Source organism: Mastacembelus armatus, chromosome 4, assembly GCF_900324485.2.
Source record: "Mastacembelus armatus chromosome 4, fMasArm1.2, whole genome shotgun sequence".
Lineage (NCBI taxonomy): Eukaryota > Metazoa > Chordata > Actinopteri > Synbranchiformes > Mastacembelidae > Mastacembelus > Mastacembelus armatus.
Genome location: NC_046636.1, coordinates 7,728,991 through 7,752,911, shown reverse-complemented (window position 1 = coordinate 7,752,911; position 23,921 = coordinate 7,728,991). Strand labels below are relative to the sequence as shown.

Sequence of the window (23,921 nt, the reverse complement as noted above, 5' to 3'; positions counted from 1 at the left end):
CATGGATTTTGCAATCAGACAATACTGTATATTCACAGAAAAGATTAGTTCTTAGATGCATTATGCTTCAATAGAGTAACCACTGAGCATAGATTATCTATACATACTCACTATCCTTATATGAATAGGCTAGCCACAGAAAAAGAAATACAACAGTACTAGTCACTGCATTTTACCACAAGTTCTTAACATGCAAATACACCTGGAGCCGGATTCATTCACATTTTGACTAAAATTCTGCCCATGGTTTTCAGTGGGAGCTACAAGGCTGGATGACATTAATACAGGTTAACTCTTCAGTGAATATCTACAGCATATGACCACAAGTGCACAGCACTACAGACAAGTGTAAACGGCCACTAAGACCAGATTGTGATCCTATTACTCAAACCGGTAGCCAAGGTGGTCTTTGACACGTTTTACCATATTTTGCTGTGTAAACATTAATGTGTCCTGATACATCCCCATCATGGACATTACTCTAACATTCTACTTTCACCGTATTATCATACTTTCTTTTGCACATCACAATGTCACTGACAATCACCTACAATAGGTAATGTTACACAAGTTTTTAAAACCAATTTTCTATTATTTTTTCTGGAACTTGTCTGGCAACAGACTGTGATGCAGCAGTAACATAACCTGAACACCAGTGGTCTGCTGGACGTGCATGCACATGCGCCATCTGATCAATCAAGACACATTATGAAACCAAGTGTAAACTGGGCTTGGGGTGTACAGTCCACAAAAACAAATGGGTTTTCTTCAATATTATTACGTGAATGCTGCGTGGTTACGTTGGTGGTTTTGGGTACATTCATTGGTCAGCTCCAGCCCACCATATATTTGTAGAAAGTTATGGCGGCTGCAGAGTCAGCAGGATCGGACTCGTTAACAAAAGAGGTTCACTGTAGAAGACCCAAGGCTTCGAAAGTATGGGACTACTTCAAGCTGCCGCAAAACAAAAAGGTGGTCTGTACTTTGTGCAACGCGTCAATGGCTTACCACCGCAGCACCACCGCCATGCTCGCGCACCTGAAGAGAAAACACACAGACACAATGCTGGAAGATGGACCACCAGAAAAGGCAAAATCACCGTAAGCTTTGTCTTAGTATTTATTTATTTGTTTGTTGTAGCTGCAAACTCTGATTTTTGGAGAAGCATCGGCTATTATAATAAGAATATGGTTTAGGGCTGCAACGACTCCTCAAGGAAATTGACGAATTCGATTACAAAAAAAAGCAAAATCTTAATCTCCAGGGTTTGTTTAATTACTATCAGTTGTGTTGTCGGAACCGTTCCGCCTACGCGTCATTGTTTCACACGGACCGCAATCACTGTTGCACAACGCGTTTCTGTATCAAAAGTTGGCGCTATGGCAGAGAGGAAAACCGTCCGTAAAAGGCAGAAAATGTCCAAAGTTTGGGATCATTTCAAACTTAAAAAAGATGACAACACGGTGCAGTGCCTGCATTGTAAAGCAGAACTGGCGTATCACAACAACACTTCGTCAATGCTTCAACATCTTAACAGAAAGCATCCAGTTGTGAACCAGAGCGGCTCACCCAGCGGAGCAGACACAAGGTAACGTCATTTCAAGCTAACCTGTCGTTTCTGTCATGCGTTACACAATTGTATTATTGTTTATAAATGCAAAACTCTATTTTGTACGATTACTCGAGTTATCGTTGAAATATTCGGTACAATACTCGACTCCTACATTTTTATTGTTGTCGTCGTTTGAGGCCACAACTGCTGCCACGTGTTGTGTACAGTTACCGTGGTTACAGTTGTTCTATCGCGAGATTTGTGGAAACGTTTACTGTTTATATGGCTCAGCTTCAGAGAAAAAAGATGAAGTGTGCGATAACATCAGTGCAGTGATGTGACTGTAACAAAGATTAGAAGATTTAAATGGCTGGATATGCAGACTTTTATCTTGGCGCTAATATATTATCATTTATTTTTAATCTCCTATTTATAGCAGCACCAAAGACCGAAAATAAAACGTTACATCTACATCCACAGCATAATAATAATTTATACCTGTTCATAAATATCAGCCTGCTGCCTGCATGTCTCATGTCTTGTTTTCCCCCTGCATGTGATATGTGTTTAGTCTTTACATTATCTTATTCTGAACCTGACCTCTCAACGTATTACGTGTACCTACTCCAGAGGTTTGGGATCTAAGGTTTCCCGTCCCTATTTTTCCTCCCAGTTTCAGTTTCTTTTCCTCAGAAAGGGCACTGCCTCTGTTTGTGTTTAGTTTTTCTTTTATAAGGTGTTGTCCGCTACGGCTGCATTCAGCGTCTAGCATGCAGAAATCATTTGGCAATACAAAAAGGTAAAAGCTGCACAATTTTGCAAAGTTTAGTTTTACAAAGGAAAACAGAAACTATAAACTAGTTTGAACTGATGTTCTGTGTTAGACTGGAGTTAATCCTGAATGCTTCCAGCGCAGCCTGGCTGTTTCAGAGGCGACTATCTTAAATTACCTTAATATCATTTTACTTCGTTTTTTCTGCAACTGTATTGTTCTACATTCCGGAGACAAATATTGTACTTTCTATTCCAATAGGTGTTTTGTTTTGTAGGTGACAAACTTTTATGGATTTTTTTTTTTTTTGACAACTTCCTGAAATATCTTATTAAAATGGGATTTAAAAAATGTAGCAGTAAACCTTCATGTAAATGGACAATGTACTCGCAGATGAGGCCAGCACTTCCTCTTTATTTGCAAACCAGTGTCTTTTTAACATTATTTAACATTAATGGAGCTGACTCTTTGCCTTATTTGCTCTTGGGAACCTCATTTATTTGTTGCCATCCATCTGTACAATGAAGCTGCTTTTTAAGTCGCATAGTATTTTAAAGGCAAGAAATTCAGGAAAGGACTTTCCAGTTGATTTCTGCTTATTTCCTTTATCTGTTGTCTGTGATTGATTTCTTTATCAGCTTGAGCGGCTTTTCTTTTGGTGGTCTTTCATCCCAGTCACTCACAGTTCCAACTACTTCAGGCCAACCTGCTATCACCACGGTGGCAGACCCCAAAGATGCTTTCGGTATAGTGACTACAATGAGCTCAACAATGAAAACAAACACACCTCTGTTTAAATTTCCAGGTGAGCTACATTACTAAACAGTTTCACTCCAAGGAAGCCATCAGAGGCCAGCGATGTGAATACAAAAAGGATGGAGACATTGCCTTAGTATCATAGTACTTCCTCAATTGTTTGATTGCACTGTTTTTCTGTTTATCTTACATCTCACACCTCCATTTACCACTTTTTTTTTTGTACATACCACCAGTAACTTAGCTGCTTTGTCAGTTTGCATGTGGCATACTAAACTAAAAGTGCACGTTTTTAGAAAAAAATAAGTTCTTTTAGCCTTGACCTCTGATACTGTCTTCAGCAGTTCAGCCCAAGTTGGAATCTCCACAAAGCGACACAGAAATGTAAGTGCACCTGTGACACACAAGTTGTTCAAATGTTTTAGCTGCATTTTGCTGTTTTCTTTCCTCCGGGTTCTGTTACAGACGTTTTCACTTTGTAGTGCACTACAAGCTTCGATTTAATCAAAAAACTTATTTTCCTTGCTTTATTTACCTTATTTTTCTCTGTCCATCTTGTCAGTGCAGCTATTTTTAGGTCACATACAGTAATTTAGGTGCAGGATCTTTCACTAAAGATGTTTTATTTAACCTCGGCTCATTTGCTTAATTAATGCTCCTCATCTGATGTAATTGTTTTCTTCTCAGCTCCAGTGACATTACATTTGAAATTCCTGTTGCTTCAGCCACAGCACTGGAGGCCAAAGATGGTCTCAGCAATGTCAGTTCAACAGAAGCACAGAGGGACAAACTTTTTACCTTCACAGGTAAGATATTAAACAATCCCAACAAGACAATTGTCTGTACTAATTAACTCCATTGTAGCTTCTGGAAATATCTCTTTTCAGCTGTTCGACCCATTTTGGAATCGCAATGGAGAGATGTGGAGTGGACAGAGGAGTGAGTAAAGCTGTAGCATTCAATAAAGTCAAGTTTGCAACAGTTTTTGCTTATTTAAAAAAAGAGATACTATCAAAATTACCATTATTTCTTAATTAAATAATTTAGATAGATACACTCCTCCTATGTTTTCATTGTACTTGTGTAGATTATTCTGAACAAGTGATCATCTTAAATTCAAAGGAAAAAGGCGAGCCTGATGAAGACTGTCAGCTCCTACACTGCAAGCTGTGGGGATTGTCCGGCCCGGATTCTCCTCCTGGGCCCAGTCGGTTCAGGAAAGTCCAGCTTCATCAGTTCAGTCCAGTCAGTGTTTAAAGGAAGAGTCACCAACAGAGCCATGGTGGGCTCATTCTCAACCGGCTTCACCAAGAAGGTACAAGTACAGTAGTAACATGTACAGTAACTGAGAGAAAGCATTAAAACTAAAACTCTGTGTAGTGTACAGGTACAGGTATATATTTTTTAAATGTACTGGTGAGCATCATTGCCCAACACTTAGAAAGCATGTATAGATGTCTGTTACACAGTCCTGCTTTATTTTTTCACTGCCTCTCAGGAGCTTTGTCAGTAAACTGAGTTTGGCCTCTCTGGTCATAAAAGTGGCCCTGAGAACTCAGCACCATCTGCAGTTTCAAATATTTTCTGTTATTGTTCAGATCAAGACATACATACAGAAAGTGACATTAAAGCAACACTAAGCAAGAATGTTTCAACTTTGTACTTAATACAGTGCTTGTGCAAGCCTCTATTAAGCAGGTGCTGCTGTGCTTTAGGTGTCCATCTCATTAATTCTCTTTTTGCTTGTCAGCTGCAGTCTTTCAACATCTGTGATCAGAAGAGCGAAGACGCAGCTGGACTGGTGCTGTGTGATATTATGGGCCTGGGAGATGGAGAGATGACTGGACTGACCCTCCATGACATCCTGTCTGTCATTAAAGGCCATGTACCTGAGGGACACAAAGTAAGCCTGAGGAATATTGTAATGTTGTGTTTGATATTGCTCAAAAGATAGTAGTATTAGTCTGGCAGAAGGAAATATATAACAACTACTGGATAGGTTATGCAAAATTTTGGACATTAATGGTTTGTCCCCAGCAGATAAATTTTCATAAGTTTAGTGATAGTTCTTGACATCAGTCTTTGGTGTAATACTTTGTATTCATTGCTATGAAGGAAATCTGCCATGCTAATGCAAAACAAGTTGTTTTTGAAGATGTAATACCTTGATTTCTCTCTTCCAGTTTAGTCCAGATCAGCCAGTGAGGTCAGAGACTCAGGGCTATGTGAAGAAGCCAAGCCTTAAACACAAAATCCATTGTGTGGCCTTTGTAGTGGATGCCTCTAAAATCCTGACCTACCCCAAAGGCCTCTGCGCCACCTTCCAAAATCTCAGAGAGCACATCAGTGACCTGGGTAAGCGACAGACAAATTAGTTGAACACACAGAAAATTATATTATATAAAATGTTGTTATTCCTGCAGCGTTGTCACATTGAAGTCATTCTTTAATACTGTTGCTGCCACATTTGTAACAAGAGACAATAAAGGCTGCTTCTCTAATCTTTAGTTAAACTGAATGAATGACAGAATTGTACTTTTCTGCTAGGTGTTCACCAGGTGGCTCTGCTGACCCACATAGAACAAATCTGTCCAGAAACGGCGAAAGATGTCAGCCAGGTTTACAAGAGCCGTATCATTAAGGATATGGTAGGTTGAAATAAACCACATGCAGGTTGTGAAATGTTCATGTGCAGTAATTGTGCAAAAACAGTAAGCTCCTAATTATCTGGAAAAAAGGAAGTAGGAATACACACTAGACATTATCATGAATCTGAGCACACAGAGCATTCATGTTTTAGCTCTTAAAATATTGCAGATTTAGTGATTCAATATTTTTCAGACTTGGTGACCTGGAACATTTTTTTAATATACATGTATGTATGTATGTATGTATGTATGTATGTATGTATGTATGTATGTATGTATGTATGTATGTATGTATGTGATCTGTTGAACTCAGCCTTCTTAGGTGGAGAGATTTTACCCAAATTAAGATCCTTTTTACCAGACAAAATACCAAAATATAGGACAACAAAGGCTTTGAAACAAACGTTACATGACTCCCAATTAGCGTATAATTATTGGACAGGCGCCATTTCAACACACCAGAGTTGTGGAAAATGCAAAGCAAATTACTGCCTCACCAGAATGCAGATGCTAGTGTGAAAAACCTATAGTCACTGTTTACTGCTTGTGTTTGTAGATGGGTAAAGCTGGAGCTCTGCTGGGTATGTCCACCTCCTACATTGTCCCTGTGAAAAACTACTCATTAGAGTTGGACCTGGATGTGAACACTGATGTGCTGCTGCTTAGTGCTGTTGACCACATTCTGCAGTATGCTGACCTCTATTTCCAGGACAACATGCCAAAATTTGATGTGTAAATCCAAAGATAGACCAAAACATTTGTTTGAAGGCTTTTGGAATATGCTTTTTAAACAGTATCAAGAAAGTAATCACTTGTTTATTATCGTTTATGTTTTAACTTCAAGTTAAGGAGCATCTTCAGTTAACTCATTTTATTGAAAAGTTCTGACTTTAGCAACTCCAGTGGTCATGTCAAAGATGGATTTGAATTATCTTGCCAAATGTTACTTTCTTCGTGTTAACAGATTCTAAAGGGCAAAATGTATAATTCAAAATAAAATTGGCAATATTTTATTGTCTGAATGTATGCTGATTGGTATCGTAATGCTTAAGATCTGCTCTGTTCACGTTAACAGCTGTTTTTTATATACATATAAAACATATATATGTAACAAATTACCTTTACAAATGTTACAGCTCTGTCATACCTATGTAGAAATAGTTTGCCTTCCTCCACAGGAGGAAAATATTGTTTTTAAGAATCGTAATTGGTAGAGACCACACTCCTAAAATGCTAGCAATAAGATGAAAAGCATCTTAATTTTTGTTGAATGAGATTGACCTGTCCAATGTCTGTTAAAACTTTCCCACTACAACAGGTTCATGCTGATGTATTCTTTCTATGGATATTATAGAAAATACTATGTAACAGCATTTTATAAGTTCTCAATGCAGTGAGAGCCAGCTGTAAAACACCCACAGTAGCAGGCCTAAGATGTGCAGTTCAGTTTATATAAAAAAGTTACAATATATAATTAAAATAAGTATTGCATCATGAAAATGGTTGGGACAGCTAAGTGAAATAATTATAACCAAAACATCTGCTCCTCAGTAAATGTAATATGGAAAAGATCTGGGGACCAAAATGTCCAGAAACGGACCTAACAGCACTGCTCTGTGGACATGTTAGCAGCTGTATTTTATACTTTCTTGGCTAATTGTTTCCCTAATAACAGGAATATACGGTTACATTTTTGCTTTGCTTTCACCCTGTTTACTGTATCATGTTTGGACTTTGACACTACACCACATGGGTTTTTACAAGGAAACGAAAGTTAAGTTGTGACCATCCTATCAAGGCACCTGAAATGTAAGTGTGACTTCCAGTTGTTACTTTCAAAATGTGTTAGCTTGATATGTGTTTATTGTTTTTGTGTCATGTGTTTTGCTCTGAATCAGCGGGTACAGATAATGGATGGATGTTTTGCTCTGATCTTCCAGTGCTCACTGCTTGTTGAACCTGCCTTCCCCTTTTTATATGAATTATTTAAACTAGGCTACTGTTTTGAATTTATGTCCAAGTGGCCAAAGTTTATACTTTTATCTTAAAAGAACAGTTCAATTACATTGAAATGAAAATGAAATTTCAGTCTTCTTGTCCTCCTCTTTACATGCATACCATGTTCAAAACTGCGTTTGCGTCGAAGATTCTGTTTAACTCTTATTTTGAAGGTGACGCCCCGGTACTTCCGGACTCATCCATGCCGAAAACGTTTTATAAAATTTCAACTCTAGGCTGCTACTTCCCAACTTCATCAACCAGTGAAGAGATTAAGTTTTTCCTGGACTTGCCAACATGAAGAGGTAAAACTAAAATATTAGTTTTTGATACATTTTAATTACTTGTGACTGATATTCAACTTGGCACAGTTGAGCTCTATAGGTGGGTCTTGTCTAGAAATGGCAGTTTTATCATGTTTAGTCTTGCTTTGCGTTTATTTTTTAAAATGACCTGTAATTAAAATATAACAGTTCAGCTTCAGTTCATGACATTTTACGAGTGCAGACCCTTTTGGGGGGCATGTGCAGAAACTTCGCCCCTCCTTTTGTTATTGGTCACATTTTATGACAAATAATTAGCAAAATAATAATCGCAACAGCTTCGTATTTATTCACTGTCAATAACAATTCTATAGATGATATATAGATATGCAGGGTTTCAGGGCTAAGCCAGCAATGAAATATTAATAAAATATTGTGAAAATGACAGTTGCAGTGAAAGGTTTTTTTTTTTTTTTAGCTTTGTGTCAAACTCTTGGTTTTTGACCAGCGAATGTGTTCAAATGTGCAATTTGTCCGTAATTAAGATGGCGGCATGACATAACGTTTTCATCAACAGGTTACAAAGTTTGTTGTAGCAATATGGCGCTCAGTTTTTCCTGTTGTAAAATACGTTTGGCCAAAATCTCATTTTATAAAAGATGAAACGCTACTGTATGCACAGGCTATTTAAGAGTAGGCTATCGGCTAGGACTAACTAAGATAGCAAATGTTAGCCCCCCCCCCTCTCTGGTCCAAATGCATAAACATATAGACATATCAGTGTTTCTTGCATAAGGCAACGCAAACAACAAGATATTTATTTACCCTTGTAAGATGTTCAGCTGCTCTGTTGTGGAACCTCAGACAGGGGGTGGAGTTATGTGGTTTGACTGACAGCAACAAGATTTAGTCACGAGCTCTTTTTAATACCGTTTATTGGCTAAATATGTTTGTAGAACAGGCAGACAGACGTAAAGGCTGACCAATAGCATTGACTTATTGAAGAAGTACAAAAAAAATAATAAATAAAAACAGCTCCAAAAAAGGGCACTTTGGGTGTAAAGACTAAAAGGACGTATGTCCTGTGTAGGTAGGGCTCAACACACACATATAGTAACTGATAATCTTTATATTATGCAGTTAACTCATGAGTTCCTGCTTAAATCTGGCCGATCATGATAAATAAAATATTAATAATAAGTGAAAAATACTTACTCCTAAAATAAATTGTGTGATTAGATGGGTAAATTGTTGGCATTCAGTTCATGCGCAGACAAATCTTTAAACTGAGCTGACTATATTCAGTCATCATTATAACTCACACACAGTAGCTTGGTGAAAATCTTATTTAAAGACCACAAAAGTAAAAGAAACAATAATGTGATAACTGCTTCCCAATAACTTTACAAACCAGTGTTTGAGACATAATTTAAAATAACTGTATTTATGAATTTTCTTTTCTTTTTGACTTTTTTTTAAAAGGAAATTCCAAGGCGCCAGAACATCAGGAACCTCAGCAGAACAACCATCTAGCATGAACCCCAGACTAACAAGGAGCCAGCAGAGAACAATCTGCTCCCAGCTGGGACATGTCAAACTTCAGCTGCTGTACAAGGCCAGCATCCATGGATTCACTGGGGCAGCCTTTCACCAGCGGTGTGACAACCGCAGCCCCACTGTGTCTGTGGGCTACAACGCCTCTGGTTTTGTGTTTGGAGGTTACACCAAACAACCTTTCAGTCAGTCTGGTCAGTATGTTTATGATGACCAAGCCTTTCTTTTCACCTTCAATGGAGAAAATCTCCTGAAATATCCAGTCACTGGTCCTGAATATGCAATTAAAATGGTAGGAAACTCTGGGCCATATTTTGGAGAAGCTCTGGTTCTTGTCTATGGGAACCAATCAGTAGTGCACAGCAACACAGGAAATTATTACAACTTCAGTGCTACAGACATGCATGGCAATGACCTCCAGCTGACTGAGTGTGAAGTCTATCAAGTGGAAGGTGAGTCCTCTCTGAACAACCAAATGTTAATGCATGATGGGATTTAAAATCAATTTTGTCCAAATTCTGCCAAGACAAACACAATAAATAATCACTATCAATCTGATCATTAGAAACTCTCTGTAAAAGTAGATCAGGATGTACAATATTTCCAGAGTAGTATGTGAACACAAGACATCTGTCTGAACAGGATAACTTCAGTTAAATAGTGGAGCAGATAGTTCTGCTTTAATTTTTACCAATGACTGATAAACAGTAACCAGCAGCACAAATGCCAATAATGCACCATGAGTGTCTGAAGTTGACAACAGATCAGATTCAGCTAACTACAGTCCTGGAATGAATACTGTGTGAAAACAAAATGTGCTTATATGTGGGATGGTCACTTTTCTATCAGTTTAATCCAAGTTTAATAACGTCAAAAGATAGTTGTTAAAATGACTGATAATTCATTATCTATCCATCTATATCTTTCTACCTGCAATATTAAACTTATTGAAATATTGTTTGTAAAAGCTGTTTTGCTTTTCAACAGAGACCCCAGAATTTGAGAAGCCCTGGAGGCCGATGGTCTGGGAATCTGAGTAAGCTGAACTGGTGCCATTTTGAAACCTAAAATGCTGTCACAGTTTTTTCATATATCTCAGTATACTGCACCGACTTGAAGATGTTATAATTATGCTTTATCCAGATTATGCTAATCTCTATGGGTAATACACAGATTAGCATTAACGAAACAAACTGACCAGGTTTGTCCTGGTATTGATGCACAGTCAGTCCCTATAGTTAAAATTAACTGTAATTATGTTAGGACAGATTTGGGGTTAGACACATATATATCTACTCCATATATACACATTAAGGTAAATGTTTTTTTAAACTTTTTTTGGTTCAACAGGAAGAGAACAGAGATGATGAACAGTCTTAAGTCCTACTGTCCTGCAGACCACTCTCTGTCCCAGATTCGGGTCCTGCTCATTGGACCAGTTGGAGCTGGAAAGTCCAGTTTCTTCAATTCCCTTAACTCTCTATTCAGAGGCCACGTCACCAACCAGGCCATTGCTGGCAGCTGTGCCACCAGCCTGACCACACAGGTTAGTTCCTGTGAGGGACTGAAACAATCAGTCCACATTTCTACTTCATATCAATGTAACAATGTTTATTTATTGTGTCAATAATACACATTATTATTAGTTCTGTGATCATATTAAACACAATCGAAAAATTGTAGTTGTAGCTCTGGCTTGAGGAGACTGTTACTAAACTACATTTCATAGAATAACAAATTTTGCTGTCACTTAGTGCCTTTAATAAATTTGGATTTGGATTTGTCCAAATTTAATTACTTTTTAAAAGATTTATGACTAACTAAAAAAATCAATGGCATTCCCAGCAGCCTCTGCTATACTTTGTGTGTAGTGCTAATTTGCAAATGTTAGCATGCTAATACACTGAACAAAATCATGACTAATGTTATAAATATTATCACCAGCATGTTAGCATTTCTGCGCCAGTCCCTGCTCAGTCTTTTGGATAAAGCAGACTAAATTAGTATTGCATCATCAAATTTGCAAGTTTAAAATTAGTTTGATAAATAATTTTTCCAGTTATGTATAATAACCATTTATTACTCTACAGTTTCGCACCTACTCAGTGAAATCTGGGCAAAAAGGAAAAACTTTGCCAATCATCTTGTGTGATACCATGGGATTGGAGGAAAACACAGGGGCGGGACTTGATGTGGATGACATCATCAGCATCCTCAAAGGTCATTTGCCAAACTTTTATCGGGTAAATTTTTTTTTTTGTTAAATTCAGGAGGATAAAAAAACTGTGATTATAGTTTGGTTTAAGTTTGTTTGGAAAAACAAATGTTCTCTGTATCACACAGTTTAACCCCACTGCTCCTCTGCATTCGGAGGCCTATGGTTATATTAAGTCTCCAGAACTTAAGGACAGGATCCACTGTGTGGTCTACGTCATTGATGCCTGCAAGATCTCCATCATGGCCACAAGGCTGGAGGAGAAGCTGGCAGCTATCCGCAGAAAGATCAATTTAATGGGTCAGTAAAAATGAGCCCCACATCATAAGTGCATCCTCAAAAGAGTTCATGCAGTTTATACTGATTATTATGTACAGAACAAAAAAATGGCTGACTACACATATACCTTGATTTTTCTGTTATCCCTACATTTGAAATATAAATTAACCATATTAAACCATACTAGTAACATACTGTTGCTATGCACTGTATACAAACTAATACTATATTACAAGCTAAGCGTTTTGTTTCTCATAGTCTATAATACATAAAATTGAAGTTGTTATTTTTTGCTGGGTTCCAGGGATTCCTCAGCTGGTCCTGATGACTAAAGTAGATGAAGCCTGTCCTTTTGTTGCACAGGACCTTAAGAACATTTATAAGAGCAGCTACATCAAGGAAATGGTGAGATTAACATCAACACAACTGTAGAAACATTTGTAGCACCAGAAAATCATGAACTGTCCTCACCTGAATCTTTTGTGCCGTGTTTTGTGATGCAGATGCAGGAGGTCAGCGCTCGACTCGGTGTCCCATTGTCCTGTGTTGTTCCAGTGAAGAACTACTGTGAGGAGCTGGAGTTGGACGTGAACTGCGACATCCTGCTGCTCACTGCCATCACTCAGATGCTTCGCTCTGCTGACAGTTACTTTGATGAGCTCAGTGACAGATTCAACTATGCAGAAACCAAAAAGTGTTAAATGTGTAGTAAAACTGTAAATAGGCTGGCATTGTTGGCTTTATGGTTGCTTTATGTTCTGTAATGTTATTTAATGCTAACCGCTGGTTAAATATATTTGGTTTAATATTTAAGTTGGATTTTACAAGAAGGTATTTATGAAGCAAGTATCACTCACTCCAAACACAAATAACATTGTTGGATTTTTTGATAACGTGGCTCTAACGTATGATTGTGGTTCAGAAAAGTCCAGCTTCATCAGTTCAGTCCAGTCAGTGTTTAAAGGAAGAGTCACCAACAGAGCCATGTTGGCTCACTCTCAACCGGCTTCACCAAGAAGGTACAAGTACAGCAGTAACATGTACAGTAACTGAGAGAAATCATTAAAACTAAAACTCTTGGAAGACAAACGTTGGCTGAAATGCGTTGTTGAGTTTCTAAAAATGGTGAGATACTGAAAAGTGTGGTCTTTAAGGATACTCAAAGAAAGAAAATCACCTCCACACCACTGTCTTTACCATTGTTCTCTCACATTGAGAGCGGCTGTCTGAGGTCCAAGTGTTGTCATTTCCATGTCATATGAAGGATGGATTGTGAACAAAAAGGCAGTGTACAGGTATGTATTTTTACTGGTGAGCATCATTGCCCAACACTTAGAAAGCATGTATAGATGTCTGTTACACAGACACAATTATTTGATGTCCTGATTTATTTTTTCACTGCCTCTCAGAAACTTTGTCAGTAAACTGAGTTTGGCCTCTCTGGTCATAAAAGTGGCCCTGTGAACTCAGCACCATCTGCAGTTTCAAATATTTTCTCAGTTATTGTTCAGATCAAGACATACATACAGAAAGTGACATTAAAGCAACACTAAGCAAGAATGTTTCAACTTTGTACTTAATACAGTGCTGGGGCAAGCCTCTATTAAGCAGGTGCTGCTGTGCTTTAGGTATCCATCTCATTAATTCTCTTTTTGCTCATCAGCTGCAGTCTTTCAACATCTGTGATCAGAAGAGCGAAGACGCAGCTGGACTGGTGCTGTGTGATATTATGGGCCTGGGAGATGGAGAGATGACTGGACTGACCCTCCATGACATCCTGTCTGTCATTAAAGGCCATGTACTTGAGGGACACAAAGTAAGCCTGAGGAATATTGTAATGCTTTAGTGTTTGATATTGCTCAAAAGATAGTAGTATTAGTCTGGCAGAAGGAAATATATAACAACTACTGGATAGGTTATGCAAAATTTTGGACATTAATGGTTTGTCCCCAGCAGATAAATTTTCATAAGTTTAGTGATAGTTCTTGACATCAGTCTTTGGTGTAATACTTTGTATTCATTGCTATGAAGGAAATCTGCTATGCTAATGCAAACAAGTTGTTTTTGAAGATTCATTATTTAAGCCTTAAACACAAAATCCATTGTGTGGCCTTTGTAGTGGATGCTGGTAAAATCCTGAGCTACCCCAAAGGCCTCTACGCCACATTCCAAAATCTTAGAGAGCACATCAGTGACCTGGGTAAGCGACAGACAAATTAGTTGAACACAGAAAATTATATTATATAAAACTTTTTTATTCCTGCAGTGTTGTCACATTTAAGTCATCACCCATCTGCTGGGTAAGTCCACTTCCTCCATCGTCTCTGTGAGAAATTCCTCATCAGAGTTGGACCTGGATGTGCTGCTGCTTAGTGCTGTTGACCACATCCTGCAGTATGCTGCCCAAAACATTTGTTCTAAGGCTTTTGGAATATGCCTTTTAAACAGTACCAAGAAAGTAAGCACTTGTTTATTATCGTTTATGTTTTAACTTCAAGTTAAGGAGCATCTTCAGTTAACTCATTTTAAAGCTCCTGTATCTAGGATTTGAAAAGTTCTGACTTTTTTAATTATCTTGTCAAATGTTACTATCTCCTTTTTAACAGATTGTAAAGGGCAAAATGTATAATCAAAATAAAATTGGCAATATTTTATTGTCTGCCTGAAGGCCATTAGGCATCATACACAAGCTATTAATAATTTATTTAAACAAATTACCTTTACAAATGTTATAGATCTGTCATGTAGAAATAGTCTGCCATTCTCCACAGGAGGAAAACATTGCCTTTAAGGATGATAATGATCTGAACTCATTTAAATGTTTAGATATGATACCAAATCAACTAACAAAACATAAATAACACAGAAACTGATTGCAGAATGTATTTTCTGTTCCTATGTTGTTGCCTTAGCTTGCCAGTTGAGTGTAAGGTTCAACAGCATTTCTGCTTCAACATGAAATTAAAATTTAATCGACTACAAATGGCAGGTAATCCAGATGCTTTCAGAATTGCCCTTCTGTGTTCAGTTAAAACACTGAAGGCCTGACTGTGTTAGTGAACGACCTGCTGAGTCACAGATTATCTAAAAATAGTTGGGTTTTTTTTTTTCAGTTTCAGCTGTTAAATAAGCAGCAGTGTTGCTCTGTGTGCCCATGTCAGTGACCACACTCATAAAGTGCTACCAATAAGATAAAAACAGGCTTTTTGATGAATTTGAGATTGACCTGACAAGACTTTCCTGCCACAACAGATTCATTCTGACAAATTCTCTCCATCGATATATTAGAAAATACTATAGAACAACAGCAACCATAAGTTCTCAATGCAGAGAGAGTCAGCTGTAAAACAGCTTAATTTCTTTATTAGTTTTTTTGAGAATAGGATTAATGCTGCTTTATTTGTTAAGACAATTATAAAGACCTGGTGCTTGGAAAACTACAGCACAGCCTGACTGTGTGATGATGCTGCCAAGCCTGCTGGGCCAGCCACTGTAGATTATCTTGAGCAAATACAATACAGATATAGGATGAGATCATGCTGTCAAGCTCTTTGCTTACACAGGGATAAGGTTTAAGAGTACTTCAAAGGTGCACATAGTCAGAGAGTAGCACATTTCTGATGTACCCTTGCAGTAATGCCCACACAAATACAATATAATAGATATGAAAGTGGCCAAGTCACTATTTACTATTTGCTTAGAGTTAAAAGCAGCTTAAAAGTCAGTTTTAATGTAGTGTTAATGAGGACTTGACAGTGGTGTCATCTTGGCATATTTATCATTGTATTAATAACTGATATAGGCCTAAATTATGCACTGCAATTTATATAAAAAAGCATAGAGTTTAAATGGGTATGGTTGGAGCAGCTAAATGAAATAATCATAGTCATAACATTTCCTCAATAAATGTAATATATAAAAGATGTGGGCACTGAAATGTCCAAAAAAACAGATCTAACAGCACTGCTCTGTTGACATGTTAGCAGCTGTATTTGATACTTTCTTGGCTAATTGTTTCCCCCAGTAACACTACTATACCATGTTGCACTTTTACTTTGTAGTAGAATTTTTTTCATATGAAACATAAATTGAACATCATATAGTTTTAAACTAAAAGAAGGCTCTTCTGTACATACAAGATACTCACAGTGACTGTGGAAGCTGCTCATCATCTCTGAACCATCTCAAAGAGGAGGAGGTAAGAGTTTCATTATTAAAGGCTTGGATACTCATCCTAAATGAATACAAGTTGCCAAAATTATATGTAATACATAGGATTTTAAAGTTGGCAACCAGTGGGAGGAAAACTAAAAATTTGGATGACATGGAGAAAGTCTTCAGTAACAGTACAGTGTCAAGCTGTGGAAAACAATAGAGTTAAAATTAAATAAGAGAAGGACTGCTGATTTGTTCCACGTGCTGTAAATACACTCTATATGAGTGGTTGACATGGCATGGCCTTTTTTGGTCCAATGTGTCAAAGACGAGTAAATTATAGAAAAATATGTCAAAAACTGTGATGATATTGTTCAGAAAGTGCTGTTTCATATGAACGTACAGAGCATTCATGGGATTAATCTTCCATTTTTTCACAATTTTCAGCCAAACCAGAAGAAGATCATATGGCGTGACTGCCCCAAGCACATTTCACAAAGTTTGATTATGTATAAAAACAAGAAAATGAAAACTAAAGTTGCTCAACAACGCTACTGTGGTTTCACCCTATTTCCTGTTATGTTTAGTCCTCGACACTGAACTGGTTTTACCAGAAAGCCCAAGTAATTTTGTGGCCGCCCTATCAAGGCACCTGAATTGTATATGGGACTCCCACTTGCTACCTTCAAAATAAAATAACTTTTCATCCATCAAAATATAGAGAATACATATGAGGCCACCCTGTGATGGACTGGTGACCTGTGCAGGGTGTACCCCTGCATTTCACCCAAAGAGAACTGGGATAGGCTCCAGCAGATCCCAGTGACCCTGTTTAGGAATAATTGGGTACAGATAATGAATGGATGGACATATAAGGCCTTGGAAAGCCCTTATTGCTAAGATTCTGTTTAACTCTTATTTTGAAGTTAAAGTCCTGCTTTGTCCGGATTCCTTCATTCTGAAAACATTTCTGTGTAAATTGACAACACACCTAGTGTACAACTTCATCCACCTGGTAAGTGATTCAGCTTTTCATAAACTTGTTCATATGACGGGGCACAACAAAAATATTGGTTTTTAATACTTTTGCCAGACTTTGATCTAAAGGTGCTGTCTGACTGATATTCCACTTGGCGCAGTTAATGTTTAACTTAAGATGCTGTACAGGAGGTCGTGCCTAGAAGTGGCAGTTGTTTTACTATCATTCTTTATCTTGCCGTTCTATGTAGTTTTTTTTTAAATGATATATAATTAAAATAGTAGCTCAAAAAATAAGTAGTTTCAGTTCATGGCATCACTTTATACGAGTGCAATAAAAACATGTACAGTACATATCGAAGCCTTTAATAAAGAGTGGTGCGCAAAGCATTAGATGTTTAGCAGCTATGACTCACCAGTCAGTGTCAACAGGACATGAAAGTGATTAATACAGAAAACTAGATGAAAAATATAGAAAATACAGCTTTATTATAACTGATGATCTATATACTATGCAATTAACTCGTGAGTTTGTATTTAAATCTTTTACTTCATAATAAATGAAATGAGTAGACAGTAAAAAAAATATTAATTCCTAAATTAAGTTGCATCATTAATTTGCTAAATTAGATGCATCATTTCCAATACTTAAACTGAACTGAGTACTCAATTATATCATACAGAAACCTGGTGAAAGTCCACAAAAGTAAAAGAAACAATAATGTGATAACTGCTGCCTGTTAATTTCATAAACAGTGTTTGAGAAACAGTTTGTAATGACTGTTTTTTTTATTTATTAATATTAATATTTATATTATTCATCTTATATAAATAGGAAATTCAAAGGCTTTAGAACATCAGGAACCTCAGCAGAACAATCATCTAGCATGAACCCCAGACTAACCAGGAGCCAGCAGAGAACAATCTGCTCCCAGATGGGACATGTCAAACTTCAGCTGCTGTACAAGGCCAGCATCCATGGTTTCACTGGGGCAGCCTTTCACCAGCGGTGTGACAACCGCTACCCCACTGTGTCTGTGGGCTACAACGCCTCTGGTTTTGTGTTTGGAGGTTACACCAAACAACCTTTCAATCAGTCTGGTCAGTATGTTTATGATGACCAGGCCTTTCTCTTCTCCTTCAATGGAGAAAAGCTCCTGAAATATCCAGTCACTAACACTCAGTATGCAGTAAGAATGGTTGGCTCTTCTGGGCCATATTTTGGAGAAGCTCTCGTTCTTGTCTATGGCAACCAATCAGTAGTGCACAGCAACCCAGGAAATTATTACAACTTCAGTGCTGCAGACATGCACGGCAATGACCTCCAGCTGACTGAGTGTGAAGTCTATCAAGTGGAAGGTGAGTCCTCTCTGAACAACCAAATATTGATGCATGATGGGATTTAAAATCAATTTTGTCCAAATTCTGCCAAGACAAACACAATAAATAATCACTATCAATCTGATCATTAGAAACTCTCTGTAAAAGTAGATCAGGATGTACAATATTTCCAGAGTAGTATGTGAACACAAGACATCTGTCTGAACAGGATACCTTTAGTTAAATAGTGGAGCAGATAGTTCTGCTTTAATTTTTACCAATGAGTGATAAACAGTAACCAGCAGCACAAATGCCAATAATGAACCATGAGTGTCTGAAGTTGACAACAGGTAACTACAGTCCTGGAATGAATACTGTGTGAAAACAAAATGTGCTTATATGTGGGATGGTCACTTTTCTATCAGTTTAATCCAAGTTTAATAACGTCAAAAGATAATTGTTAAAATGACTGATAATTCATTATCTATCCATCTATATCTTTCTACCTGCAATATTAAACTTATTGAAATATTGTTTGTAAAAGCTGTTTTGCTTTTCAACAGAGACCCCAGAATTTGAGAAGCCCTGGAGGCCGATGGTCTGGGAATCTGAGTAAGCTGAACTGGTGCCGTTTTGAAACCCAAATATCTCAGTATACTGCACTGACTTGAAGATGTTATATTAATGATTTATTCTGTATGGAAATGGGCCTGGTATTGATGCACAGTCAGTCCCTATAGTTAAAGTTAACTGTAATTATGTTAGGACAGATTTGGGGTTAGACACATATATATATACTCCATATATACACATTAAGGTAAATGTTTTTTTAAACTTTTTTTGGTTCAACAGGAAGAGAACAGAGATGATGAACAGTCTTAAGTCCTACTGTCCTGCAGACCACTCTCTGTCCCAGGCTCGGGTCCTGCTCATTGGACCAGTTGGAGCTGGAAAGTCCAGTTTCTTCAATTCCATTAACTCTGTATTCAGAGGCCACGTCACCAACCAGGCCATTGCTGGCAGCTCTGCCACCAGCCTGACCACACAGGTTAGTTCCTGTGAGGGACTGAAACAATCAGTCCACATTTCTACTTCATATCAATGTAACAATGTTTATTTATTGTGTCAGTAATACACATTATTATTAGTTCTGTGATCATATTTAAACACAATCGAAAAATTGTAGTTGTAAAAAAGCCAGTTGCTCTGGCTTGAGGAGAAACTACATTTCATAGAATAACAAATTTTGTTGTCACTTAGTGCCTTTAATAAATCAAAATTTTGATTTGTCCAAATTTAATAACTTTTTTAAAGATTTATGACAACCTGAAAAATCAATGGCATTCCCAGCAGCCTCTGCTATACTTTGTGTGTAGTGCTAATTTGTAAATGTTAGCATGCTAATACACTGAACAAAATCATGACTAATGTTATAAATATTATCACCAGCATGTTAGCATTGCTGTGCCAGTCCTGCTTATTCAGGCAGAATAAGTTAGTATTACGTCATCAAATTTACAAATTAAATTCTGTCTGACAAATAATTTTCCCAGATATGTATAATAAACATTTATTACTCTACAGTTTCGCACCTACTCAGTGAAATCTGGGCGAGAAGGAAAACCCTTGCCAATCATCTTGTGTGATACCATGGGATTGGAGGAAAACACAGGGGCAGGGCTTGATGTAGATGACATCATCAGCATTGTCAAAGGTCATCTGCCAAACTTTTATCAGGTAGAGCTTTTTATTTAATTCTGTCTCATAAGGAACGCAGTTATAGTTTGGGTTGTATTTGTTTGGAAAAACAAATGTTCTCTTTCCTTTCACCTGTATCACACAGTTTAACCCCACTGCTCCTCTGCATTCGGAGACCTATGGCTATAATAAGTCTCCAGAACTCAAGGACAGGATCCACTGTGTGGTCTACGTCATTGATGCCTGCAAGATCTCCATCATGGCCACAAAGCTGGAGGAGAAGCTGGCAGCTATCCGCAGAAAGATCAATTCAATGGGTCAGTAAAAATGAGCCTCACATCATAAGTGGTGCATGTCCAATAGAAACTATATATAATGCACACATAATACAATTGAAGTTGTTATTTTTTGCTGGGTTCCAGGGATTCCTCAGCTGGTCCTGATGACTAAAGTAGATGAAGCCTGTCCTTTTGTTGCACAGGACATTAAGAACATTTATAAGAGCAGCTACATCAAAGAAATGGTGAGATTAACATCAACACAACTGTAGAAACATTTGTAGCACCAGAAAATCATGAACTGTCCTCACCTGAATCTTTTGTGCCGTGTTTTGTGATGCAGATGCAGGAGGTCAGCGCTCGACTCGGTGTCCCATTGTCCTGTGTTGTTCCAGTGAAGAACTACTGTGTGGAGCTGGAGTTGGACGTGAACTGCGACATCCTGCTGCTCACTGCCATCACTCAGATGCTTCGCTCTGCTGACAGTTACTTTGATGAGCTCAGTGACAGATTCAACTATGCAGAAACCAAAAAGTGTTAAATGTGTAGTAAAACTGTAAATAGGCTGGCATTGTTGGCTTTATGGTTGCTTTATGTTCTGTAATGTTATTTAATGCTAACCGCTGGTTAAATATATTTGGTTTAATATTTAAGTTGGATTTTACAAGAAGGTATTTATGAAGCAAGTATCACTCACTCCAAACACAAATAACATTGTTGGATTTTTTGATAACGTGGATCTAACGTATGATTGTGGTTCAGAAAAGTCCATCTTCATCAGTTCAGTCCAGTCGGTGTTTAAAGGAAGAGTCACCAACAGAGCCATGTTGGCTCAGTCTCAACCGGCTTCACCAAGAAGGTACAAGTACAGCAGTAACATGTACAGTAACTGAGAGAAATCATTAAAACTAAAACTCTTGGAAGACAAACGTTGGCTGAAATGCGTTGTTGAGTTTCTAAAAATGGTGAGATACTGAAAAGTGTGGTCTTTAAGGATACTCAAAGAAAGAAAATCACCTCCACACCACTGTCTTTACCATTGTTCTCTCACATTGAGAGCGGCTGTCTGAGGTCCAAGTGTTGTCATTTCCATGTCATATGAAGGATGGATTGTGAACAAAAAGGCAGTGTACAGGTATGTATTTTTACTGGTGAGCATCATTGCCCAACACTTAGAAAGCATGTATAGATGTCTGTTACACAGACACAATTATTTGATGTCCTGATTTATTTTTTCACTGCCTCTCAGGAGCTTTGTCAGTAAACTGAGTTTGGCCTCTCTGGTCACCAGACCAGCTGTTTTTTTTTTTCTCCTCTGATCACAGATGTTGAAGGATTGCAGCTGACAAGCAAAAAGAAAATAATCGGATGGCCTCCATGCTTTAGGTGTCCATCCCATTATTTTCTTTTTGCTTGTCAGGGATTACTATTGCAACAACACATCATCAGTAGGGTAAAACTAACCTGTCTCACGATGGTCTCATCCCAGCTCACCTTCCCTATTAGTGGGTGAACAATCCGCTTCACAATGATAGGATGAGCCGACATTGAAGGATCACACTGCTCTGTGCTAGGACCGATTCTGTTCACCGTGTACATGCTTCCTTTAGGCAATGTCATTAGGAAGCACTCTATTAATTACCACTGCTATGCAGATGACACTCAGCTGTATCTATCTATGAAACCTGTTACACAAACATAAAGGCCTGGATGACCAGTAACTTTCTACTTTTAAATTCAGAGAAAACAGAAGTTATTGTATTTGGGCCTAAAAACATCGGAAATAACTTTTCTAAAATTATAGCTACTTTAGATGCCATAGCCCTGGCCTCCAAGACTACTGTGAAAAACCTTGGAGTTATTTTTGACCAGGACATGTCCTTTAATGCACACATAAAGCAAATCTTTAGAACTGCCTTCTTTCACCTGGGCAACATTGCCAAAATTAGGAACATCCTCTCTCAAAATGATGCAGAAAAACTAGTCCATGCATTTGCTACCTCAAGGCTAGATTACTGTAACTCATTACTATCTGGATGTCCCAGTAGCTCCATAAATAGAAGTTTATCCCAATAGACCACTTCGCTCTCAGAGTGCAGGTCTACTTGTGGTTCCCACAAGCAGTTTCCAAAAGCAGAATGGGAGGCAGAGCCTTTAGCTATCAGGCTCCTTTCCTGTGGAGCCAGCTCCCAGTCTGGGTTCAGGAGGCAGACACTCTCTGTACTTTTAAGTCTAGACTTAAAACCTTCCTCTTTGACAAAGCATATAGTTAGGGCTGGCTTCAGGTAACCCTGAACCATCCCTTAGTTATGCTGCTATAGGCCTAGACTGCCCGAGGACCATCAGTGCACTGAGCTCCCCTACCCTAACCCTCCTCTCACTTCCCTTCCTCTCTCTTCCTCTCCCCCCCCTCACATGTATATTCCACCATTGAATGTCACTAACCTTGTGCTCTCTCTCTCCCCTAGTTTGTGCTCTCTCTGTGCTCTCTCTGTACCTTCTGCAGGTGTCCCTGGTCCTGGAGCTGTATATTGCTGATGTGCAGTTACTGGCCCCACCAACCTGCAGTGTCTATTTGTTGTTTATTGTTGCTGTTCTTTTCTCTTTCCTCTATCCACTCACCCCAACCGGTCGAGGCAGATGGCTGCCCAAACTGAGCCTGGTTCTGCTGGAGGTTTTTTCTTCCGTTAAAGGGAGTTTTTCCTCTCCACTGTTGCTAAGTGCTTGCTCATAAGGGATTTGTTGGGTTTTTTGTTTTTGTAAAGTGCCATGAGATGATTTGTATTGTGATTTGCCGCTATTCAAATAAAAAAATTGAGAGGAGAGAAGATCCAGCTGGACTGGTGCTGTGTGATATTATGGGCCTGGGAGATGGAGCGCTCACTGGACTGACCCTCCATGACATCCTGTCTGTCATTAAAGGCCAAATACCTGAAGGACACAAAGTAAGCATGAGGAATATTACAATACTTTAATGTTTGACATTGCTAAACAGATGGCAGTGTTATTTAGGAGTAAATATTATTTGTTTCACTCAATATGTACTCATTTTATTTATGCAATGTATGCATGTATGCAATTAATTAATTAATTGCATACATGATGTAGATCATGATTTATAATAAATCAGTATTTTATGAATAGGTTTGCAGATTTTGTCCAACGTTTAAATTCAGTGCGGGATTCTCGGTGTTTTTTGGTTATTGTGGCTGAGGGTGTGACACGGTCCTGACAGTGCTTAAATTAACATTCACTTTTGGATATAGAAACACGGGTTTTACAGGAAAACGAAAGTGAAATTGTGACCGTCGTATCAAGGCACCTAAAATGTATGTCACTTCCGGTTGTTACTTTTAAAATAAAATGACTTTTTCGTGCTAAACTAATGACCAATACCTGTAAAGAAATGAAAGAAAGAAAATCTGACCTTTTATATCGGCCGCACCATGAGGTTT

The 23,921-nt window shown here is 38.1% G+C and overlaps 3 protein-coding genes, 1 long non-coding RNA gene and 1 pseudogene across 8 annotated transcripts in view; 4 read left to right on the top strand and 1 right to left on the bottom strand.

The window, feature by feature from the left end:
• The first annotated feature begins 846 nt into the window (after nt 1–846).
• LOC113139809 (interferon-induced protein 44-like) lies at nt 847–7,435 on the top strand. Of its 5 annotated transcripts, none has more exons than XM_026323352.2 (10): nt 847–1,100; nt 2,963–3,129; nt 3,425–3,464; nt 3,768–3,886; nt 3,968–4,019; nt 4,203–4,395; nt 4,831–4,983; nt 5,264–5,435; nt 5,628–5,728; nt 6,285–7,435. In XM_026323352.2, exons 1-10 carry the CDS (start codon nt 862–864, stop codon nt 6,462–6,464), a joined length of 1,416 nt encoding a protein of 471 aa, XP_026179137.1. In that variant the 5' UTR covers nt 847–861; the 3' UTR covers nt 6,465–7,435. The 5 variants fall into 5 exon arrangements, with proteins under 5 accessions (XP_026179137.1, XP_026179138.1, XP_026179136.1 ...); XM_026323353.1 differs by having other exon boundaries at nt 3,422–3,464; nt 4,837–4,983; XM_026323351.2 differs by having other exon boundaries at nt 3,422–3,464.
• LOC113139816 (uncharacterized) lies at nt 4,458–8,880 on the bottom strand. Its single transcript, XR_003296590.1, has 3 exons — nt 8,815–8,880; nt 5,245–5,431; nt 4,458–4,969 (listed from the first exon to the last, which is right to left on the bottom strand). It is a non-coding gene; the product is annotated as an uncharacterized LOC113139816 (long non-coding RNA).
• LOC113139812 (interferon-induced protein 44-like) overlaps nt 7,880–23,921 on the top strand; it is a 47,528-nt gene continuing 31,486 nt past the window's right edge. The window contains exon 1 of the mRNA XM_026323362.2: nt 7,880–8,031. Coding sequence (XP_026179147.1) covers nt 8,024–8,031 — 8 coding nt within the window. The 5' untranslated portion in view covers nt 7,880–8,023. The remainder of the gene's footprint in view (nt 8,032–23,921) is intronic.
• On the top strand, nt 12,739–14,596 carry LOC113139811 (interferon-induced protein 44-like; annotated as a pseudogene).
• On the top strand, nt 16,662–21,395 carry LOC113139813 (interferon-induced protein 44-like). The gene is made up of 8 exons (XM_026323363.1): nt 16,662–17,207; nt 18,006–18,529; nt 19,054–19,102; nt 19,343–19,538; nt 20,075–20,227; nt 20,334–20,505; nt 20,611–20,711; nt 20,810–21,395. The coding sequence occupies exons 2-8, from the start codon at nt 18,058–18,060 to the stop codon at nt 21,005–21,007; spliced, it is 1,341 nt and encodes a 446-aa protein (XP_026179148.1). The 5' UTR covers nt 16,662–17,207; nt 18,006–18,057; the 3' UTR covers nt 21,008–21,395.

Excerpts from the sequence above, each read along its gene's own strand:
- LOC113139813 (XM_026323363.1), top strand. The coding sequence starts at position 18,058 with ATGAACCCCAGACTAACCAGGAGCCAGCAGAGAACAATCTGCTCCCAG. Across the intron at positions 20,228-20,333 it reads ATCTGCCAAACTTTTATCAG|TTTAACCCCACTGCTCCTCT; the intron begins GTAGAGCTTTTT and ends TGTATCACACAG. Across the intron at positions 20,506-20,610 it reads CAGAAAGATCAATTCAATGG|GGATTCCTCAGCTGGTCCTG; the intron begins GTCAGTAAAAAT and ends GCTGGGTTCCAG.
- LOC113139809 (XM_026323351.2), top strand. The coding sequence starts at position 862 with ATGGCGGCTGCAGAGTCAGCAGGATCGGACTCGTTAACAAAAGAGGTT. Across the intron at positions 3,887-3,967 it reads CAAACTTTTTACCTTCACAG|CTGTTCGACCCATTTTGGAA; the intron begins GTAAGATATTAA and ends ATCTCTTTTCAG. Across the intron at positions 4,020-4,202 it reads GATGTGGAGTGGACAGAGGA|GAAAAAGGCGAGCCTGATGA; the intron begins GTGAGTAAAGCT and ends TTAAATTCAAAG.